We start from the raw sequence: 22,142 nt of genomic DNA, 5'->3' as shown, positions 1-22,142 counted from the left end.
AACACTGTCAGTATGAGCCACTGTCACTCTCCAAGGTAGTGGAAGTACCTACCGCTCGTTGGGTTATAACCTGTGAGTTGGACTCTAATAAAATCGAGCTGGGAGACATTGGGCCTCTTATCATAAGAGATTTAGCGCAAGGAAGCAACGATTAGGCCCTTACAAAAGAAATAATTTTCTGACAGTGAAAATCTTCAGTTATTGGCCTGCCTATAATCTCCTTTTCAAGGGAAAGTTCACCACGAATTTTTTGTGAAGGCAACTCTGGTGCTAGTTGAGGGAGATCAAATGCCCTTGACTGCTGTTAGTCTGGTTGTTAGCCAGCATTTAGTACACAGACTACATTGGGAAAGGACCTTCTCCTGATCATAGGTGAAGATCGACAATCATCCTAATTCTCAAATATTGCTATAAAATCCATAAAATTTGGACCTTTTCCTCTCTCTGATATAAAATCCTTTCAGATTTTGCAATACTGCCCTATGTCACAGGGGTGTGGTGAAGCACCATTAGCTGCATTTTATACATGGGGATACAGGCACAGAGACATGAAATGACTTGACCAAGGTCACACAGCAGGTCAGTCTCAGAACCAGGAGCAGATCACTGGACTCCTGAGTGACATCAAAGTGCCCTCTTCACTGAGTCATAGCTCCTGTTTCAGATGCTCGTGTCCTGTCCATCATGTAGCGATGCAGGCAGGAGCAGAGAGAGGTCAGCGGTACAATGGAGAGAGAGCAGGGTTGGACAACAGCCAGCAGGAACTTTGTGCTATGCAGTGCGCACAGCATGATGGTGGCAACTAAGTTCTCACCAGACTTGCCCTGCAAGCCAAGAGAGCTCTGAGTAAATGTCACCAGGTCTTCTCATGGAAAAATACAAACAGCTGTCTGGGGTAGAGGAGGGCAAGCACCAGCATAATGAAGTCAAGTTCTAAATCTGGTCTGAACCCTCATGAGAGTGTAAGAAGATGGTGTATACAGGTGGCAGTGGCACGTATTGGGGAAGGAGGTAGGTTAAGTTGGTTCAATGAAATAAAGACCATAATACTTCTCCTTCTCTCACTTCTCTGTGCTTGTGCATTCCAAGATCCCCAGCACTTAGTAACAGACTGGATCTAACCAGTGCAGCAAGAGCCTCTGGTTTGTGCAGTGTTCCACTGCTGTGGGTGAGTTGAAAGTTCAGCAGCAGAGTCTGTACATTAAAAACACTTTTTCATTGAAGAGCATAAACATGTGTAATCCAGTCTGGTGAAACTTCCTTTGGGTTATTTATTTTGATGCTAAATTTCCTGCTGTCAAAGAACTACAGTTCTTTATTGATTGGTGACTGCGCTGTGGATGTTGGTTATCAAATGGATATTGAGGAAAGCTGCAAGTTTTGTTGGCTGGGCAGAGGATATTTGGGGCTTTTGGCACTCGGGAAGCAGTTTGAGATTGTACAATAAATCGTATTAGTTGGGTCTTCATTCCAAAATACCCGGCTGTGAATGGTTAAATAGTGAATTTGAACTAGTACTCCTGAAAAATCAGGCCTCAAACTGGTACAAGATATTATTTATACTGAATAATTCAACTAGCTCTACCGTTTGCACCATTATTTCACTGATCTGCAAGTGAGCTCGTCAGAGAAAATCTGGACCTCTTTATCGATACCACCAGTGGTGCTGACAAACCAGCCAAAATGTGTAAGACCCTTAGAGGCATAACAAGAGGCATTGCAATTGTAGTCAGGACTATTCACTTGTGTGTGAGTATCAAAGAAATGTAAATTAGACTAGCAACCACTAACTTATCCATGTGAAGTGATAAGGATCAAGGGTAGGTACTAAACGTAGGCGTCTATGTTTACCTACATCCTCTAGGCAGTGTATCACTGTAACCAAATTAGTTGGTAGTTGCTAAATCCTTTTCATGTCTTAATAGGCTCTATTACTGTACTCAATTGTCTACAAGATCAAAAGGGATGGTTAGCATTTAGATGAAGTTCAGGAAGTAGTAATGTTATTGTCCTCATATCTCTGAAACTTGTGATTCCACATTGTGAACCAACTGTAAACCATCTTGGTAGTTTAAATGGCTGTAACTAAAGGCATTATCTTTGAATCACCCATTGAATAAGGATCACATAGTATTTGTTTCAGAGTAGCAGCATGTTTGTTCTCATCAAAGCCCACATGCTAAACTTGCTTCATCAGCTTGCCAGCCTGCTTCAGCTACAAAAGAGAGACCTTGGGCCTGATCCTGCCATCTCTACTCTGCTGAATTTTAAACAGGGACAGTTTAAGCCGTGGGAATGAGATCCCCAAGTGATTACTTGAATGCACTGGAAAGACTAATAGACTCTACATCTAAACCAGGGGTAGGCAACCTATGACACGTGTGCCGAAGGCGGCACGCAAGCAGGGGGCTCTGTATTTGGGGGCTCTGTATTTTAATTTAATTTTAAATGAAGCTTCTTAAATATTTTAAAAACCTTATTTACTTTACATACAACAATAGTTTAGTTATATATTATAGACTTATAGAAAGAGACCTTCTAAAATGTTAACATGTATTACTGGCACGCGAAACCTTAAATTAGCGTGAATAAATGAAGACTCGGCACACCACTTTTGAAAGGTTGCCGACCCCGATCTAAACTGTCATTTGGCATCTAACTTTTTGGAGGATCCAGAAAGACTCATTGCAAACTAGCAGAACGACCATCTCTGCTATGATCCTGATCTACAGACTCTCTAAATCAATTGTAATGTAAACAATTCTTTTCACCATTTACTAACTCTCTTCTTTTTTAACAACAAACCTTTAGTTTTTAGTTACTAAGGGGACTGGCTGCAGCGTGATTTTTGGGTAAGATATAAAGTATATATTGACCTGAGGACAGTGGCTTTGGGATTGGAAGACCTTTATATGTAATTTCTGGTTTTAGTAATAATTTATCACAAAAGACCAGTTTGGGTGGACAAGCCAGGAGCTGGAATGCCGAGAGGGGATGGTGCTTTGGCTTCCTGTTAACCAGTGTGGGGATACAAGAGCTCATTTTGTTACTGTTTTGGTGAATCTAATTATAGAATAAACCATCAGTTTTTGGGGTGTATCTGCCCTTTCCTGAATTGGGCATTTTCAGTGGTGATTCATACCAGGCAACAGTCACACCAGTAACAATTCTACTGTCAGCAAATTTAATAATATGAACATACACCATCCAAATATGAATTTATCCACAATTTAGAAAGACCACTTTGGGAGGAAAGTCAGATACAATCAATTGCTGACAGCAAAATCAGGGAGATTTCTAAAAGAAAAATGAATTATTTGAAGAACAAGTATTGTAATTTTTATACACAGTTTGCACCTTATGAAAACAACTCTGATGTGACAGAGGCTGGACATTTTAGTTTTAACTCTGTGCATCTGAAGGGGATTTGCCATATGATCCATTCATTTTTATTTCATATTCCTGGTATTGCCAGAGTAATTCCCACCCTTACAGTTAGATTATTTACTTGACGGTGTAATTGGGGTGGAAGAAATGATCTAGCAGGAAATGTCGTGCATGATGGAATCCAGCATCATTCATATATTTGTCATCAATCCTACATTTCTCATCTGTTTTTGCCTTGACATCCTATATTGGGCAGCGGACACAAGGGAACTGATTGGGCTTTCAGGGCTCTGTTCATTTTAAATTCATATGGAAACCAGCCTTTTGATTCTGTCTCAAAATACACCTCCCACAGCAAACCAGTGCTTCCCAGAAAGGTTTAACAGAGAAATTTCCCTCTCGGGTCCATTTACTGGGGGGCTTTAATAAGGTGACCAGGAGAACACAAGCAGTTCGCCTACCCGGGGAAAATTCATTATTCTAGAAAATATATTAACACATTAAAACTAACACAATGGTAAACACGACTTAGGTTCTTTTGAAACTCCCACCTGAAGTTACTTATCAGCACAAGTTCCATTGAAAATCAATGAGTCTTACGTTGCTTCGGTTCTTTTGAAAATTCCAGCCTTCGCACCTCGTACACACACTAACAGTTGTATTTAAATATATATTAGCTGGTTGTGGCTAAATAACAATCAGTTAATATGATTTTAAACGCCCCCGTTCCTCCCCCCTAGCTTCTTCAGCCAGGCCTCCGATCCTCCTCTGTTCTCCTCACTCCCCACAAGCCACCTCTTCAGTCCTCAGCTGGGTCCTTCTCCCACAGGGGCTCCCTCCTTCCTTGGTGTGACCCGCCCCCCCCTCCACTCCACACCGAGCTGGCCTCCTAGGAGCATAGAGACCCAGCCTAGAGCGCCTCACGCAGACCTCCACAGCCATAGAGCTACGGGTAGAGCGTCACTCCCCGTTCAGCACTGTCTGTGTGGCGGGAGACTGGCTGGCTCAGTCCTCCAGGTCATAGAGATCAGGAGGGCGAGGGCTAGAGGAGCCGCACAGTAACACCAGCCCAGAAGAACGGGCGTATTCTCTCCCCGGCGAAAGAGGCCGGCGGGAATGTGAAGATCGGGTCCTCGTTACCAGCATCGAAAAACATCACCCGCCCCTCTTCATAGTCCAGATACACCCGGATCCTGCGGGGTGCCCGGCTCGGGGACAAGGGGAAAATCTGCACAGGGGACGTGAGAGCCCGGTACTGATCCTCACTGCCCTGCACAGCCCAAATCCCCTGCTCAGGGTTAAAGTTGATCCCTCCCTTCCTGCTCACAGACTCTCTGGCCACCCCCACAACATAGAGTCCCCAGTCCTCCATATGCATCTCCATCTCCACCTCCCAGTAATGTCTGCCCGAGGTGAATCCCTCACAGCCCAGCACACAGAGATCAGTGTCAAATCTCTCAGGGTTGTCAGGCAGAGCCTGCCGTGTGCGTCCCATTCTCACACTTTTCCGATCCGCAGACAGGATGAGGTTGCAATGGGCCGTGTCTGGATCCAGAGTCATGTTCACTGCAGAGACAGAATCAGAGTGTGAGGGGCAGTGCTCAGCCCTGGGGCAGGGTCTGATCGTATCAGTGACAGAACCTGCCCCAGCTGGGGAGTGAACCAGAGAATCTCCTGCCTCCAGGATTTACCCAGCTCTGCATGGGGAGCAGCGCTGAGATCTCAGCCATGGGCAGGGGGGATTCACACCCTGACAGAGCCAGGTCAGTGACAGAGTGAAGGGATCAGCTCCGCTGAGCCAGGCCCCCAGACCCAGAGTCTGAGTCTCAGTTATTCCATCCCTGTGCTTGGGGGAAAGACAAGGGGGGTTAGGGGGAGGTGGTTTTAAGCCACCTTTGTCCTTCCTTTAGTCTCCCTGGCCCCTCGTTACAGGGGCCTCAGCGCTGCAAAGCAGAGAGCAGCCAGAGTGTGATGCATCCTGTCTATGCGCCCAGCAGAGCCATGTCTTGGGTAGGGCAAATCAGGGCAACCGCTCCAGGCCCCGCGATTGGCCATCGGGGATCTGTCACTTCCGCCCAGCAGATTACAGGGAATCCAAAGTCCCCCTGTCCAATGATGCAACTCTCCACAGCCCTGTCTCCTTGCAGAGCCCCATGCCCCAATCAGGGCCCAGCTGGCCCAATAAAGGCTTGAGCCAGGAGCTCAAGCAGAGACAGACTCCTTCTAGCTTTGAGAGGGAGGGACCTGGCTGCAGGGAGCTAAAAGTAGGTACCTGGCATGGAGCAGGGCTGGGGAAAGGCCAAGAGAGCTGGGGAGCTCTGGCTTGGAAAGTCCCAGGCTGCGGCCTAGCGAAAGGCCGAACAGGTACTGCGGTGGCAGGGGGCAGCCTATGGGTAGCCAGAGGCAGCAGGTCCAAACCCCTTTGCCTGTGATGAGTGCTTATACACTGCAGTCTGCCCAGTGAGTGGGGCTAAGTGAGGACTGGCAATAGCCAAGACTGAGGTGAAGTGAGGATAGTGGGTGGAGGTTCCCCTGGGAGAGGGAGACCCTGAGACTGAGGGGTTACGCCCAGAGGAGCAGCACCCCAAATAAAAGGGGCACTGGCGTCCGAGGAGGGACACGGGGCCAGTGGTAAGGCGGATCACTGGTGTGCAGAGGGTGCACAGGAAGCTGGACGAGCTAATTACCAGAAGTGACCAGCAGGAGGCGCCACAGGGGTGAGTCTGCACACTTACACTGACATTTGAGAGCTCTATCCTGAGTGGGGCTTAATTTTACTCAGAAATCGCATCTCTCACAATCAATTCGTGAGAGTTGGCATGTCTCCTAATAGGTGATGTCTACCTAACCCCTTTTGACATTTTTAATAGTTTTTTTCTTTTGACTTATAAAGTAGAGAGATAAAACAGAAATGTATATTTTTGTATGTTGAATTTTCCCATTCTTCATTGTACCACTTGTGCATTTACTACTATGGCCAGGGGGATGTGATGTATGTGCCTAAAGAGATCTGAAAATGAGGTGAGACGTTCCTCTCTGATTTTCCAAAAGGCTCATTTTTAAACTCTTGTATCTCTACTCTTGTATCGCCCCCTCTCCCTCACCCCAGCCCATCTGGTTAGACCAACCACTAGTTAAAAATTCTAAATCATAATAGAGAAAAGAATCTACTTTTCTGTTTTTAGGAAAGATCTGTGTAGCCACCAGTAATATAGTGCTCAGCTCCTGTCACATGCAAAACTGAAACAAAACCTGAACTATGGTGCTGCCAATGAGCCACCATGATTCATATGAAAGTTTTCACTCCCTCTTTGATCCCAGAAATTTACCTTTGTCCAACCTCTGTCTAGATGACAGTGAGTCTAGAGGAAGAAAAGGGTAAAAAAGGCAATGTCATGTTTAGGGATATATTCACATTGTTAATATTCTAACACAAAAGCAAAATAAAAAGAAAACAAACTTTATGAAGTTCTAGTTAAGGAGGTTAAGTGCAATTCAGACCAATACAAACCATTACACACCTCACTAAAAAATAACCACAAACATTAAAAACTAAGGACATGACCTAAGGTTACATGACAGATCCAGAGATGTTTTACCAGCAATTAAACACCTGTGGCTGGCCCACGACAGCTGACTTGGCCTCGGGCACTGGGGCTGTTTAATTGCCATGTAGATGCTCGGGCTTGGGCAGAAGCCTGGGCTCTGGGACCCTGTGACGGGAGAGGGTCGCAGAGCCCAGGCTCCAGCCCGAACCTCGTGAGCCGGCGTCAGGGGACATGTGCCAGCCACAGGTGCTTAATTGCTGTGTAGACAAACCCTCTGAAACCAACACATAATTCACAGACAGACCAATACACAAACTTTCACCGATAGCAGCACCACTCCCCTCCCCCACTGCGGGGCTGGAGCCACCAGTGCTGACTCGCCCCGCTGAGGGGGGAAAGTCGCGAATCTCTGCGCAGAGCTGCGGGAACTAGGAGTGTGGGAGGGTGCTGCAGCACCCCCCCCCCCGCAAGTTTTGTGCAGGGTCCCAGACTCAGCCCCCTTACCCCTGTCCACGTCCCCACCCTGCCCTCTCGGAGCCACAGCCCAGTCTTGGCACCAGTTCTGGGGAGAGGGAGCACAGATGGGGATAAGGGGGGGAGGGGGTGCCATGTAAAAAGCTTGGGACCACTTGCTTTCAGCATACCCACTGTAAAAACTGTTCCAGTGCCACTTCCTCTAAACCCCCCAAGGGGCTGGAGCCGCGAGCATCGGCTAGGCCTGCTGCAGGGGGGGACGCCCCAAGCCTCCTCTCTGTCCCGCCGCGGGTGAGTGGCCACGATTGATTTTATTCTGTGGGTCAATGGCCTGCGATAGAAAAAGGTTCCCCACCCCGGCTCTAAAGCAAGAGAGGGACTATGGTGACACAGGAGGCCTTGCAGACAAAAAATCCAAACAAACATACTTCAGAAACAGTTAATTCAGCAGGCAGCTCAAGCTCAGGTTAACATTCATAGCTGCTAGGAAAGGAAATCCCCAGGGAGTCTGAATTTAGGACCCTAACCCAGTGTGTATGTGCTGTATTGAGAGCTGAGAATTCATAGCTTCCAAATGATTAGTTGACAATCTCCAGCCACAATTATTTTCCCTAAGAGATTTCCCCAGCTCTGTCAATTATCAGTGTAATATATGAGAGAATTCCCCAGGGGACTGTTTATTACCTTTGAATTTCTTCATTATGGGCTCCAGAGATGCATTTCTTTGAGAAGATGCCCAGATTCTCCATTTCAGGTCAGAAGAAAAGGCCACTGGGTTCTGAAACTTCTCCCTCTCGCATCTGAAGAACAACCCAGTGTTACTCGTTGTGGAGTTCGGTCGTATTTGTTTTTTACTAAAATGTATTTTATTCTCGTGAATGGCTGTAGCTCAGCAGACCCAGGAGGATTAAAGTCTCTCTTGCCCCAGGAATAGGTCCAATACCAGCTGTGACACTACAAGCTTCCCCTTCATTTTGGTGAGACTGAGATGGGAAACTGCATCCAGTTCTGGTGTCCCCATTTTATAATGGATGTTGAAAAAGTGGCAACAGTTCAGAGAAGACCCACAAAAATGATGTGAGGCCTGGTAAAAATGCCTTGCACTGAGAGAACCCTGGCACTTGAGTGTGGGGTATAAATACCGTCATGGGGAGAATAGACTTTGTACTAAAGGGCTCCTCATTTTAGCAAACAAAGGCACAACAAGGACCAATTGTGGGAAGCTGAAGCCAGAGAAATTCAAATGGGAAATCAGACAGACATTTTAAAGAGTGTGGGTGGATTAACCATTGGAAGAAACTGCCAAGGGAAGTGGTGGATTCTCCATCTCCTGACAGCGGCACCAGAACAGGGGGGCCATGGCCCCCATCACTTGTAAAAGTGGGAGAGCTCTGCTCTCTCCCTTTTTACCTGCCTTACAGGCAAGTGATAGGGGGTGGGGGCAGAGGAGTGAGCAGGGGGCACGGTCTCGGGGGGGGGGGGGGGGAAGGGGCGGAGCAGGGGTGGGGCCATGGTTTGGGCACCGGTGGCCCCCCCACACTTCTAGGGAGCTTCAGGCATTACTGTCTGTTAATGTCTTCAAATTTAGACTGAATGGCTTTCTGGACGGTGCTTTAGTCAACACACGTTAGGATTTAGTCAAATACAAGTTATTGGGCTGAATACAGGAATAATTGGGTGAGATTTAAGGAGCTGTGATACATAGGCACTGACTTCATGGGTGCTCCAGGGCTGAAGCACCCATGGGCAACCCCAAAGTTCAGCTCTCCCCCCCACTCTCCCCAGTGCCTCCTGCCAGCTAGCTGGCCTTGCTGCTCAGATCCCCCCCTGCCTCCCGCCCACTGGGGATCAGCTGTTCAGTAGCAGGCAGGATGCGCTGGTGGGGAGGTGGTTAAGCAAGGGCAGGAAGAGGCGGGGTAGGGCCTTGGGGGAAGGGGTGGAGTGGGGGCAGGGCCTGGGGCTGAGTGGGGTTTGAACACCCCCGGGGGAATGAGAAAGTCAGAGCCTGGGCTGTGATATACAGGAGGTCAAATGTGGTGATCTTACAGACCTTTCTGGCGTTCAACTTTATGCATCTATGAAACTCAGTAATACCATGTGATATTTCCACAGGTTAATAATGAATTGTGTAAAAGAAAGTATTTCCTTTTCTCAGCTTTACACTAGTTGGTTTCAGTTGCACTGAACATCCTCTTGGTCTTGTATTGTGAGTGTGGGTATCCTGTACATCATCTAAGGGAGATAATTAGCAACAATCCCATTGTACCAGGACCTGGATGAGACCCACTAACCCATTTCAAAGATAATTTACATTCTTATTTAGTTCTTTGGATACATACAATGGTCAGTCTGCTACCACAGGGGTTCTCAGCTTACAAAGGCTAGTGTGTGTCCACTCCACACTGAGGGAGTGGCAAACTACTTAATGAACTTGCACTGCCCAAGGGAGCCTTGAGCAATATAAGACTGTGTAGTTGTGGGGTGTAGGGGTGGAGTTGACTGGCTTGTTCATGAGTGGCTGGAGGGCATTCATGTTACACAGTTGGCTGTGTCCCTGACTGGCTGTAAGTGCGGTGCCTGTCAGAGGCTTGTAGCTTGACATCAGTATCGCCATGCGAGAGGCAGCCCAGGTTGGGGATTGGGAGGGCTCAACAGTCCCACAGTCACGGTTGCACCCCGGGAACCCGTCACACTAATGTAAATCTCCCTTGTAATCTGTTTAATTTGCAACTTCTTGTTCTACCCTGAGTGGACTTGAAGAACAACTGATCACTGTTCTCTTTATGACAGTCTTATACATATTTGAAGACTATCAGGTCGTCCCTTCTCTTCTCTAGACTAAACACGCCCAGTTCTTTCAATCTTTCCTCCTAGGTCACGTCGTTTAAACCTGATCATTTTTGTTGCTCTCCTCTGAACTCTCTCCAATTTGTCCACATCTTTCTGAAAGTGAGATGCCCAAAACTGGACACAGGATTCCAGCTGAGGCCTCACCGTGGCAAGAAGGGTGGAACAACATCCTCCTGTGTCTTACATACGACACTCCTGTTAATACATCTGCGATGGGGTGTTCACTCCACATCAGCTCCCCAAAAGAGTAAGGGAAGCTGAGAAAGAGGAGATTAGTAAGAAGCCATACATGAGCGGTTTAGGCCAGAGAAGCATGTATAAAGGCTGAGCTAGTATAAAGCCAGGAAGCTGGCAGCAGAAATTGGCTGCAGTGAAAAAGTCTGCAGCCACTGTGTGTGCATTAGAAAGAGGAAACCCAGGGAAAGAACAGCATGCTGGGAGCCTGGCCTTGGGGGAAGGGAGTACTTAGAATCATAGGATTAGAAGGGACTGCAGGGGTCCTCTAGTCTAACCCCTATAAGAGAGAAGGGTGGAGAAGAGAGCCTATGGGAGGTGAGTAGGAAGCAGCCCAGGGAGACCAGACCTTGCCTGTATGTGGTAGGGTCCCTGGGGTGGAACCTGGACAAGTGAGCGGGCTCAAGTTCCCCTACCAGCCACTGATGTGGTGGCATTGCCTGGACAGTGGGACCAGAGAGACTCTATACCCCAGAAGGGGAAACCATTTAGTGAGTCACACAGAGGAAGCTGCAGCTCTTGGAGTGAGAGATGAGGCTGCAGAGTGAGAGAGACAACAGGAGGAGAGACTGCCAGGGAAGGTGTTGGACCTGGAAGAGAGCTAGTCCTCAGAACAGCCAGGAGGCGGCACCACCTGCGGTGAATACAGCAACCTGCGATAGCATCCCAGCATGACATTTGGCTTTTTCACAAGAGCATCACACTGACTCATTCAATTTGTGATCCACTTTAACTCCCAGATCTTTTTAGGCAGTACGGCTGCCTAGCCAGAGCTTCCCTATTTCGTAGCTGTACATTTGATTTTTTCCTTCTAAAGTGCAGCACTTTGTCTTTATTGAATGTTCCCTTCAAATTTATTTTAATCTTTCCTCCCTCCGCCCTTTGTCTCGTGTCTATTTAGACTGTAAACTCATTGGGGCAGGGACTGTCTCTTACTACGTGTCTGTGCAACGCTCAGCATACTGGGACCTGATTTTGCCATGCACCTCTAGGCACTGCCATAGTTCTACTAATAACAGCACATTACAAACTTCTTAGAGCAGGTAATGTCTTTTCCATGATATCTGTTGCCACGCCCAGCACACTGATAGAGCTCACTGCATAATAAGAAACAATTAATAAACAGCTCATTGAATAGTCATCAGATGGCCCTGACTTTCCATCCCTACCAACCTAGGTGGAGTTTGGAGTCTATGACCTAGAAATGAAAAACGCACTCTCCATCCCCAATATCCATTCCACCAGATATACTATGAATAACTACCCTGTCTGTAGGTAAATCACTCTTTTCTCAGGCTGGTCTATTCTGGAGTCTAGTCAAAACGACAACAGCCCCAAGATTAGATTTAACGGAGGGAACCAACCCCATGCTCTGCACTGCTGGACCATGGGGAGCAATGTCCTGTGTTCAAAATCACTTCTCTGCATAGGAGAAGGAGTCACATACCTGTTCAAGGTGCCTTTGATGCCCTAGAGGGGAGAGATAAAAGGAAATTCAGTCTCAAATCTCATACTAAGGATCCCTCCTGCTCTGGAGGGGACTCACTTTGTCTTCACAGTTTGAGGTTCAAAGTGAAATTTGTTATTTATTAATGCAAACAAACTTTGAATGTGTTGCCTTTGCTCCTTTGGAAAAGTGCTGTAAGTGCAGGATCTGGGCCTGGGAAGTTTGTATAAGGAGGCAATTAGCTCTTTGTGTAATAACATGTGGATAACCACATGGAATCAGAGGGCTCAGTCTTGTGGTGTGTTGAACAAGGATCTTCCGAACACTCACAGGTTTGGGGAAGATCCCGTCTTGCAGACTCCAGTGGGTCCAGAGGGAGGGATGCCCCCATGCTGTGCTGCCCCCATGCTGTAAACTCTCTCCTCACTCGCCCACATACATTCTGAAGGCACATCCTGTGGATTTCTTGACATCCAAAGTAAGTTGGGGCTGGGTGAGAACAATGGGTTTGGGGTACAGAATAAGGATCATTTACTATCCTACACCCCAGGTTTAATGCAGGAGACCTGAGAAGTGAAGAATGCTGCCCACAGCTGATATTGATTGGAACAGAGATAGCAGCTAGAGAAGTCCAGGATGTTACGTTTTATTTCTCACCTTCTTTCTTGTTTGCTACTTAAAGGCATTTTTTGAAAATTGAAACAATTTAGAAAGCTTTTGGAATTGAACGACTACCACCTTTCCTAACTAACTTCAGTACTGACCGAAAAAAATCACTGCACCCTCAGAGCTCAGGTATCAGTTATAAGGCCAATATTCTCCCTTTTTGTGGTAGGTAGGAAGAGTGGCAAAATCAGGCATAAAATGAAAACTCAGCTTCAATCTTTGCTATTTCCATAATTAAAGACTAGTTCCATCTTTTATCTTTTGGAGTTAGTGCCTGGAACACGGGAAATGCCAGACTGGATCAGACCTGAGGTCCATCTAGTCAGTATACTGTCTCCAAAGATGGACAGTGTCAGATGCTTCAGAGGAAGGTGTAAGATAATCTGCCCCCCACAGTTTCATCCTGTTCTCTAATAGTTAGCAACTGGCTGAAGAAATGAAGCATGAGGTTTAATATCACTCTAGATATTCCATTATTCATATAAATATCCGATCACTTGAGTTTTGCTAAGTGCTTGGTCTCAATGACATCTGGTGGCAATGAGTTCCACAGTCTAATTATTGGTGTGTGAAAAAGTGTTCATTGGATCAATTTTGAATTTGTAACCCTCTAATTTTATTGAATTTTCCTTGCATTGCAAGACAGGGAGAACAGAGTTTGGAGTTTGCCATTTTTGGAGGAGTCTTCTCCCATTAGAATTCAAAATAAGGTGTGTTCCCCCCCCCATTTAGGGCTTGATCCAATGCCCACTGTACTCAAGTAGATTTCCATTGACTTAAATGGCATTGGATAAAGCACTTAAGGAAAAAAAATGTATATTTTAGCAATACTGTACGTTCTGATCATTCACTCAACCCTTCATTTTTGGAGTGCAGACGAGACTTTATTTCCCTGTGAAAGGTTCTGGGTTGTTTCTAACACCGTCTCACCTGCAGGAATTCACTTGCTGGCTGCTGGAACTTCTGTTCCATCTCACTGATCAGGGAACTGAAAGAAGATAGTTCCTCAGATACTTTGGCTACATATTCATCCCTCCTCTTTTCAATTTCCTTATTCAGCTCTTCCAGCTGGACCAGCAGGAGTCGCTCTTGTTCCTCCAGAAACTGGCACAGTTGCTGAAATTCTGACACAATCTTCTCCTTCTCAGTTTCTAGCTGTTTCTGAAATGAAGAGATACAAACAGGGAAAGAACAGGTCAAGGACAGGAACACAGAGTAATGGGGCATTTTATAAAGCCTTATGTATGCACATAGGAGCAGGTCATTACAACCCCATAGAATTTAACTTCTGATATTTTATGGAGAACATACTCCATGCTCAGACGATTTTCAAGAGTCCTAACTAGTGTTTAGAATATGAATGTATCTTGCATTATTAGAATATTTTATTATCGGTGGCATCTAGAAAACCAGATCCTTCCTATGACAGCAGGTGTGGGAACCAGAACTGGACAGGCAAAGAATACTTCTGGGGAGCAAATAATAGAACCCAAACTGAGAAGCACTAGACTTGAATTGGGGAACACTTGCTCGCCACAAAGTACACCTAGATGTTTAGGGCCATGTTTTCTATTAAAATCAGAACCCCAACAATTGCTCTGACGAGTTTTGAATGCACAGTTTAGGATGCATACATTTGTCCCATCATAAATCTCCAATTTTAATCTACACAGGGATTTCTGAGCAGAAATTGGGTGGCTGGCAAGACACCTATTTGCATGTTCAAATCTGAGTTTGCAGGGCACTTAGAAACATGTGTAGATGAACTGGACAGAAGCCCACCAATTCATGCTCTTTCTGGAGCACTCTAGCTCCAGATACCCTAGGAGCAAAAACTTGCATCATATTTAGAACTCAAATCTTCTTCATGGCAATGTCGCGCAGGAATATCACTAGGGCCTGTTCTGAAGCTCACCACAATTAATAAGTTTTTCCCATGACTTCAGTAGGGTTTGGGGAGGAGTTAAGTGACCATCCTCTCTGGGGCAGCAGATTTCTATAGCAGCTGCCCACACAATTCTGTTGTGGTTATTGTTAAAGGGCTTTCCCTTAGCCCCTCCCCTGGTTCTTGTCACGCAGACAGAAAGCAGAAGACCAAAAGTCTAAAGTGTAGGCAATGCAATGTTTATTGGGGTTAGTTCTAAGCAAGTATATCAATAGCTCTACACACCTGCACAGTCTGTTCCCCAGTGCCCCCCCTTCCCAGTTTTGACACCACAGAGCCTTGCCTGTGTCCCTGTTCCCCATTTCCTCCTCCTTAGCAGGTCCAAATATACCTTCAGTCCCTGCCTCTAGTCACACCCCTTACAACTTATGGTCATGTTCCATTTTGGAGGGTCAACCCACCTCTTTTGTATCCCATGGGAGGGTAAGAAGTAAGGTTGTGTACTCGCCAAAGCCAGGCTTTTCTTTGGATTTTAGTGTTTCTTATGCCTCCCCTGCATTCCCTTTTGCTCCTCCTAACTGGTTGCTTGACCTTGGCTTGAGAGAGGAGCCAGGCAGCCTTCCAGTGTATGCTCATATATTACTCCCACCATACCCTGTACACTTTATCTGTTCATATCCATTCCTATTATACTAACAAACCCATCTGGCCAGGCAGAAGCCACGCAGTGTCTTTGTCCGTTGTTCTTCACACACATTAGTAAGGATGTCAGAGTATCAAAAGTCAAACCCAAAATTCTATCTCAGGTTAACAAACAGGCTTATATACTAACAGTTCTGTCTGTTTGAAAGTAAAGCCAAAAAATGGGGGAGGAACTCGCAAAAAAAAATTGAAATTTCAAAGTCATTTCTATTTTTCAGTGTTTGTGTTCAAAATGGGATAACTTAATTTGTTTGAAAAATATCGTGAAAGTTATTTCATGATATTTTTCAATTTGTTTCCCCTTTTTTCTAAAACGTAATAAAATGTCCATTTCCCGCCCCTGCCCCATTTTTTTTCTTTTATTCCATTCTCTCTGAAACGCTTCAAAAGTTCTCCCATTTTAGAAAAATTGGCAAAAAGGAAAAACTAGGAGGAAAAAACCTGGAAATTATTCATGTTATTGTACTCAGTGACAAAAAGGAGTAAACAGGGAAACAAAGGGATAAAAAACATTTGAAATTTTGAAAAATGTTCAGCTTTTTTAAACCAAAATGAAAACTTCAGTTTGAAATGAAAATCATTTTTGTTCATTCTGAAGTTTCCTGTCAAACTCATTTTTCTTTATTTGCAAAAGACATTTTCCCATGGAAAAAAATTGTTTTCTACTAAATCCCATTTTGCTACAGGACGTTTTTTTTGGTTGAAAAATTTCAACCAGCTCTAGTTGAAAGACTAAAGGAGAAACTACTGTTTAGCTAAACAAATTATACTCACATTATCAGTGGAAATATTTGGATTACTAAAACACTTTCCTTAATACTCCGTTTTCCTGTTTATACTCAAATCAGAACAATGAGAATAAATAAGTAATAATATTTCATGGAAGGGAAGATGTTTCTCACTATTCTTGTGTTAGACTAAGCAGAGTATCAACAATGTCCCTATACACATTTGCTTCTGAGTAATAATGGCACCTACCAGTAGTTCCTGGCTTGTATTTTCCTCACTCAATTTATACGACAGAATCTCTTCACTCTCTTTTTTCAAACTCTCCAAACGGCTCTGTACTTGGTACTAACAAAAGAAAAACTGGTTTAGTTTCGGTTGCTTTTGGAGGCCTCCCCACCCCCCATTTTATTTATATTTTCAAGAATATTAAAATGGGTGAGTGCTCTAACTACATGACTATAGTCATTCTCATGCTTGTGGTCTCTTTCTCTCTCCCTCCCACAAATGACCCTCTAAGTGTTTATCCCCAGTGGAATGGCTTCAACGGGAAAGATGGAGGGAGCCCTACCTCAGAATATCCCATAGAGAGGTGACAGATCCCTGTTCAAATCCCTTCTCCTCATCAGGTGAAAGGGGGACTTGAACTGGCGGCCTCCCATATCCTAGGTGAGTACTGTAAACACTGGGCTAAAAATTATGAGAGAGGTCTTTCTCTGTGTGAACTCACCTGAGGCTGCCTACCAGATTAGGCCCCACACAGCAGTCAGGTGGCCTCACACTGATCTTCCCTCGGGTTATGAATCACTCTGGGACTTAGGAAGAGGATAGGCACCTGGGTGCCTAGAGCAAGGGAGCAGTGTGAATGGCCAGAAGCAGAAACACAGGTGCTGAGGGAACTATTTACTAAAAAACAGATGCCGAGTGAGTTTAGGAACCTACAGGGCTCAGCCGGAGTTTTGTGAATTGCAGTGGAGGCTTCAACTGGGGTTTAGGCACCTGAGTAACTTCGGTGAATCTAGGCCTCACTGAGAGAGAAACTAAGCTAAGGGCAGGGGCTTGACTGAGGCATCACTTCCCCAGTGCACAGGTGCACACACTCCGCTCATGCTCACTACGAACCACATTGTCATGTAGGGCATATTTTGATATATCACCGGCTTTGGCATTTCTATGAGGGCCTGAGAAATAATCTTCCCTCCTCCCCCTAAACATAACCAATCCCTAACCACCCCACTAAGCACTGGGATTGCCTGAGAATATAGGGGAGAGTCAGTTAGATGATTCACTGGGACACAGTCCAAACAGAACTAAGTGACACACAAGCTATGGGCATATAGGATCTTTAATTCTTCTTTACCCCAGCTACCTACAGAAAAAGTACAGCCGAGCTGCTTGATCCTTGCAATCATAGTGCTTAATGTACATCAGTTACATTTTCAAGACTCCCTGCTATAAAAGGTATTTAACATGGCTTGGTTTTTATTATGGAGAGGGGAGAGAGGGGTGTTGCTTGGCTGAGGAGGAAAAGATGGTAAGAAATGGACATAATTCTTTCCCAGCTGCCAAAGCCGGTGTGTACTCCTCCCTGATTCTCCACCTCCTTCCCCCCAGATAATAGGACCCTGGATCTTCATTTTGAAAATATGGTCACCCTAGTCCTGCCTCTGCAGATTTCAAGAAATCTATTGGAATGGGCCAGCCCAGCAACCGTTGTCCATTCTGTATGAGATGCAAACCCTGCATCCCCCACCCTGCAAGGATTAAAAGGGAAACTGTGATCTGGAACTTGTAGACTCAGAGTTTCCTACTCCCATGTGGATTTTTCCCTACACAGGGGATGACCTTGCTCTAGGGCACACAAATCATACCCTGCTTTACATATCCTGGTACTATTAAAGCCATACAGCCCTGCTAGTGTGGGTGTAGTTATACCTGTATAAGAGTGTATCGCTTATTCCTGTATGAGAAGAGAAACAAGCATTCCTGGCATCAGGCACCTTTATACAACCTGCATTCACACTAGGGTTTTGCTGGAATAACTATTTTGTTTAAAAAAACAATTTTAGATCAGTAAAACACTGTCGATAGAGCAGGCCTCAAAAACACGTCTCCTCGGCATTCTTCCTGGGCAAAATCCCTTCTGTTTCCCTACCTGTGATTGCAGTTTTATTAGGTGGTTGGTTCTAGGTTTCTCAGCGGGCTCTGCTCTGAAGGGTTACAGACCGCCTGGCGGGGAGGCATTTGCAACACGCTAATGAGTAACTCTTACCTGGTAATCCAGGGCGGCCTCCTCGATGGGCACCACGGCGTGGTCTCGGTGGGTGGGGGACTCCGCGCAGAGCAGACAGATCGGGGTTTCATCCACTTCACAGAAGAGTTTCAGAAGCGCCTCGTGTTCCCCGCAGGCTCCGCTCGCGGTCGGGTCTGGGATGTTTCTGGCAATTTCAACGACGTTCCCCAGCTGCCGGTTAGGCCGGAACTCCCCTTCCCGGAACGGGTCCCCGCACTGCGGGCAGGCGCAGGCCGGGGGCAGCGGGGAGGCCGGGCAGCGCCGAGCGATGCAGGCGCGGCAGAAGTTGTGCCCGCACCGGAGGATGACCGGATCTGTGAAATACTCCCGGCACAGGGGGCAGATCAGCGCCGCCTGGAGCTCTCGCGCCCGCTGGGACGAGATGGCCATGGGCCCGGCGGCAAACCAGGCGCGTCACGCGCGCCCCGAGCCGGGGCCGGATCGCCGCCCGGCGCGGCGCGGCGCGGGGCCCTGCCGGCCTGGGAAGGGGGTGGGGGTAAGTGACCCCCCGCCCACGTGACCTAGCCGGGGGCTCCCGCGCTCCCCCTGCCCCCAGGCGCTGTCGGGCGCTTCCCGCCTAGGAGAGGGTCCAACCGCCAACCCGCCCCGGGCAGCTTCCCTTGCCGCAGTCATCCTGACCCGGAAGAGGAAGGGCTCTCTAGCCCCGCCTCTTCCTGTCCACCGTGCCCCCCCACTCTCGGCGTGTGGGGAGACCCCGTGTCCATCCTCGCGCCCCCCCTCCCCGCGTCGCCGCCCAAGGCCCCGCCCCTTCCGTGCCCACCGGAACCGCCTCTTCTCCCCCCCCCCCCACCAGCGCCGGGCAACTGCACGGCCCCAGCCCCCCCCCGCGTTACCCGCCACCCATTTACCCCGTGGTAGAGGATGATTGGGGGTGGGTGCACAGGGGCCCAGGGGGAGCAGAGGGTATCCCGTGGGGGGAGTATGGGGCTCCCGACGGGGTAGGGGTGGGGGCATAGGTACCCCGTGGGGGCTGTGACTGGGAGGAGTATGGTGTCCCTGACGGGGTGGGGGCATAGGTACCCCGTGGTGGGGGGATTATAGGGCCCCCGACGGTGTGGGGGTGGGGGCATAGGGTACCCCGGGGTGGGGGGCTGGGGGGGAGTATGGGGCCCCTGACGAGGTGGGGGCATAGGGTACCCTGGGGTGGGGGGCTAGGGGGAGTATGGGGGCCCCTGACGGGGTGGGGGTATAGGGTACCCTGGGGTGGGGAGAGCACGTGGTTCGACCAGGAGTGTTGTAAGCAAGAAATGAGAAGTAATTCTTCTAATCTACTCAGCACTGATCAGGCCTGAACTGGAGTCCTGTGTCCAGTTGTGGGCACTGTGCTTTGGGACAAACTGAAGAAAGTCCAGTGGACAGCAACCAAAATGATTAAAGGTTTAGAAAAATAACCTATGAAGAAAGATGATAAAATATAGGTTTGTGTAGTCCAGGGGTGGGGAACCTCCGGCTCCCAGTTTAATTTGATCCCGCCCGCAGCAAGTCTCTGTGCCACGGGCCAGAAGCCCCGCGCCTCAGTGTCCCCACACGGGGTTGGAGCGCCATTCCTACCACAGGTGAGTGGAGTGAGATTTTTTTTTCTTTCTTGGTTGGAAGCAGGTGAATTGAGTGAGCTGGTTTGGTTTGGGTTTTTTTTTTTTTTTTTCGCTTGTGTGTGGCCCGCGACTGATTTTTCTGTGGGTCAATGGCCCCTGACAGAAAAAAGGTTGCCCACCCCTGGTTTAGTCTGTAGACTAGAAGACCGAACAGGTCATGTGAAAGGTTGTTTTAAAGAGGAGGGTTATAAATTATTCGCCTTATCCACTGAGGACAGGACAAGAAGTAATTGGCTTAAATTGCATCAATGGAGATTCAGTTTAGACATTAGGAAAAATTTCCTCACTGTAAGGGTAATTAAGCCCTGGAGCAAATTGCCTAGGGAGGATGTGGGCTCTCTGTCATTGGAGATTTTTAAGAACAGGTTAGACAAATACCTGTGAGGGTTGGTAGATGGTACTTAGTCCTACCATGAGTACAGGGGACTGGATAAGATCACCAAGGTCCCTTCCAGCCCTACATTTCTATAATTATTCAGATGATTTGCTTCATTTTTTTTCAAAATAAAATTTTGAATCAACACTTTTCCACAAAAAGAACAGCAGTACTTGTGGCACCTTAGAGACTAACAAATTTATTTCAGCTGAAATAAATTTGTTAGTCTCTAAGGTGCCACAAGTACTCCTGTTCTTTTTGCGGATACAGCCTAACACGGCTGCTACTTTGAAACTTTTCCACAAAACATTTTGATTTCAATGAAACAGCATTTTCCAATGTAAAATATTCCATCAGAACATTTTCTAACCTCCTCTAGTTTTCAGGCTTTTCTTTTGTGGAAGTGGAGAAAGGGATAAAGGGAAGACTGTGTTTTCTTCCACACTTTGTAACTACAAGGGTTAGAAGCTTCCCTGCTTAATGAAGCTGAGATTGTCATCTATCCTCTTGACTCCAGGAACTGGGGCTTTAAGAAATACATCATTTGTTACAAAACCCATGATAGAATCAAGAATTGGCAACACTGAATGTTAGTGATACATAATGGCATTGAAAAAGTGCCGCACATAATTCTATGAACAAAATAAAATGTGTTTCTCCTGGAGAGAAAGCAGCGTTGTAATGGAAACAACAGAGACATATTCAGTTACTTCTGATTTACACCAGTATAAAGGAGATTAGAGAGGCCGATGTCCATGCAGAGAAACTTGGATTCTCTTACAGGAAGGATCAGCACCTAAGGTAACTGTTAACCTTGATTTAGTAAATGATGATCAAAGGCACAATCAAAAGGTGTTCTTACAGTGCGCTGCTGCCCTTGGCTCCAGCCAGGCCAGAGTTACTACAGTGTTAAAGTTCACCATCTGGAGTTCTACACAACAGTCTGTTTTCTCAGCTTCCTTCAGATGGTAGTCAAATGCCGGAGCTCACAAGTCTGCATTTAGTTGGCCAGGTGCCTCCCCTAACCAACTGTCCGGACACCAAGGTTGCTGCAGAGGAGGAACAATGCTGTTGTCAGCTATGTGGTGGTGTGAGCCAATCTTGGCTTGGGTCACCTCTTAAGGTCTTGCATCATTGCTGAATACCCGTAAAGACATGTCCCCTTTCTGGTACGACCTTTGTGGGACTTGATGTTATGGGCATTTACCAGCTTTTAATTTGATAACTTCCATTGACTAGCCCTGAAAACCTGAGGTGTCTATGAGAGCCTGTTTGCATCATGCTCCTTAGATTTCATTTGGCAAATAACTTAGCCTAAAGGTTTATTGCACATAATGACCCATTACCTTGCAAACATGAAAGAGGTTTGCTAAAGCAAGAGACTGATCTAAAACAAGCAAAGTATTTTTACAGACGTGAGGGGTAGACAATTTGAGTGGTGAACGCTTACAAACAAAATAACTTTTATTTTGTATTTTGGTAACAAGATTTCATCCCAGTATATTGTGCAGAACAGACATATGCAGTATACACATCCCCTCCCCTCTTTTGGGGGTGATAATCTTGATGATTATCCCAATACTGTGTTACTTTATCTGAAACCTGATTTTTATATTTCCATTGAGTTTGATTATGATAACCAAACAATTTATAACACAGATAACCTATGTATTGTCATACAATAAAACATTATAGCTATAATATAGCTATTAATCCTACATTATTATAATGAACGTTTGAGTTTCAATCTGGGTTCTGCCACGTTGCCTGACAAACTCCAAATCAAAATTTTATATACATTGAGACAAATATACCAGTATTTATGACTGATATTTGAAAAGATTGAACCACCATTGATGTCTTATAGGAACACACCCATGGTGGTTAAACCCTAATTCTAATATTGAAATAAAGTATTACCACAAAAAATGGTTTTCC

The 22,142-nt window shown here is 46.4% G+C and overlaps 1 protein-coding gene across 1 annotated transcript; it reads right to left on the bottom strand.

The window, feature by feature from the left end:
* Positions 1–2,804: 2,804 nt before the first annotated feature.
* Positions 2,805–18,656, bottom strand: LOC112103233 (E3 ubiquitin-protein ligase TRIM7-like). Its single transcript, XM_024194885.3, has 7 exons — positions 18,192–18,656; positions 16,172–16,267; positions 13,537–13,767; positions 11,941–11,963; positions 8,094–8,209; positions 6,717–6,749; positions 2,805–4,953 (listed from the first exon to the last, which is right to left on the bottom strand). The coding sequence occupies exons 1-7, from the start codon at positions 18,600–18,602 to the stop codon at positions 4,430–4,432; spliced, it is 1,434 nt and encodes a 477-aa protein (XP_024050653.2). The 5' UTR covers positions 18,603–18,656; the 3' UTR covers positions 2,805–4,429.
* Positions 18,657–22,142: the final 3,486 nt, after the last annotated feature.

This window comes from Terrapene carolina, unplaced genomic scaffold (assembly GCF_002925995.2).
Source record: "Terrapene carolina triunguis isolate 2854851 unplaced genomic scaffold, T_m_triunguis-2.0 Scaffold843, whole genome shotgun sequence".
NCBI lineage: Eukaryota > Metazoa > Chordata > Testudines > Emydidae > Terrapene > Terrapene triunguis.
Note: the sequence above shows the minus strand (reverse complement) of the source record. Positions and strands in the feature narration are given on the sequence as shown.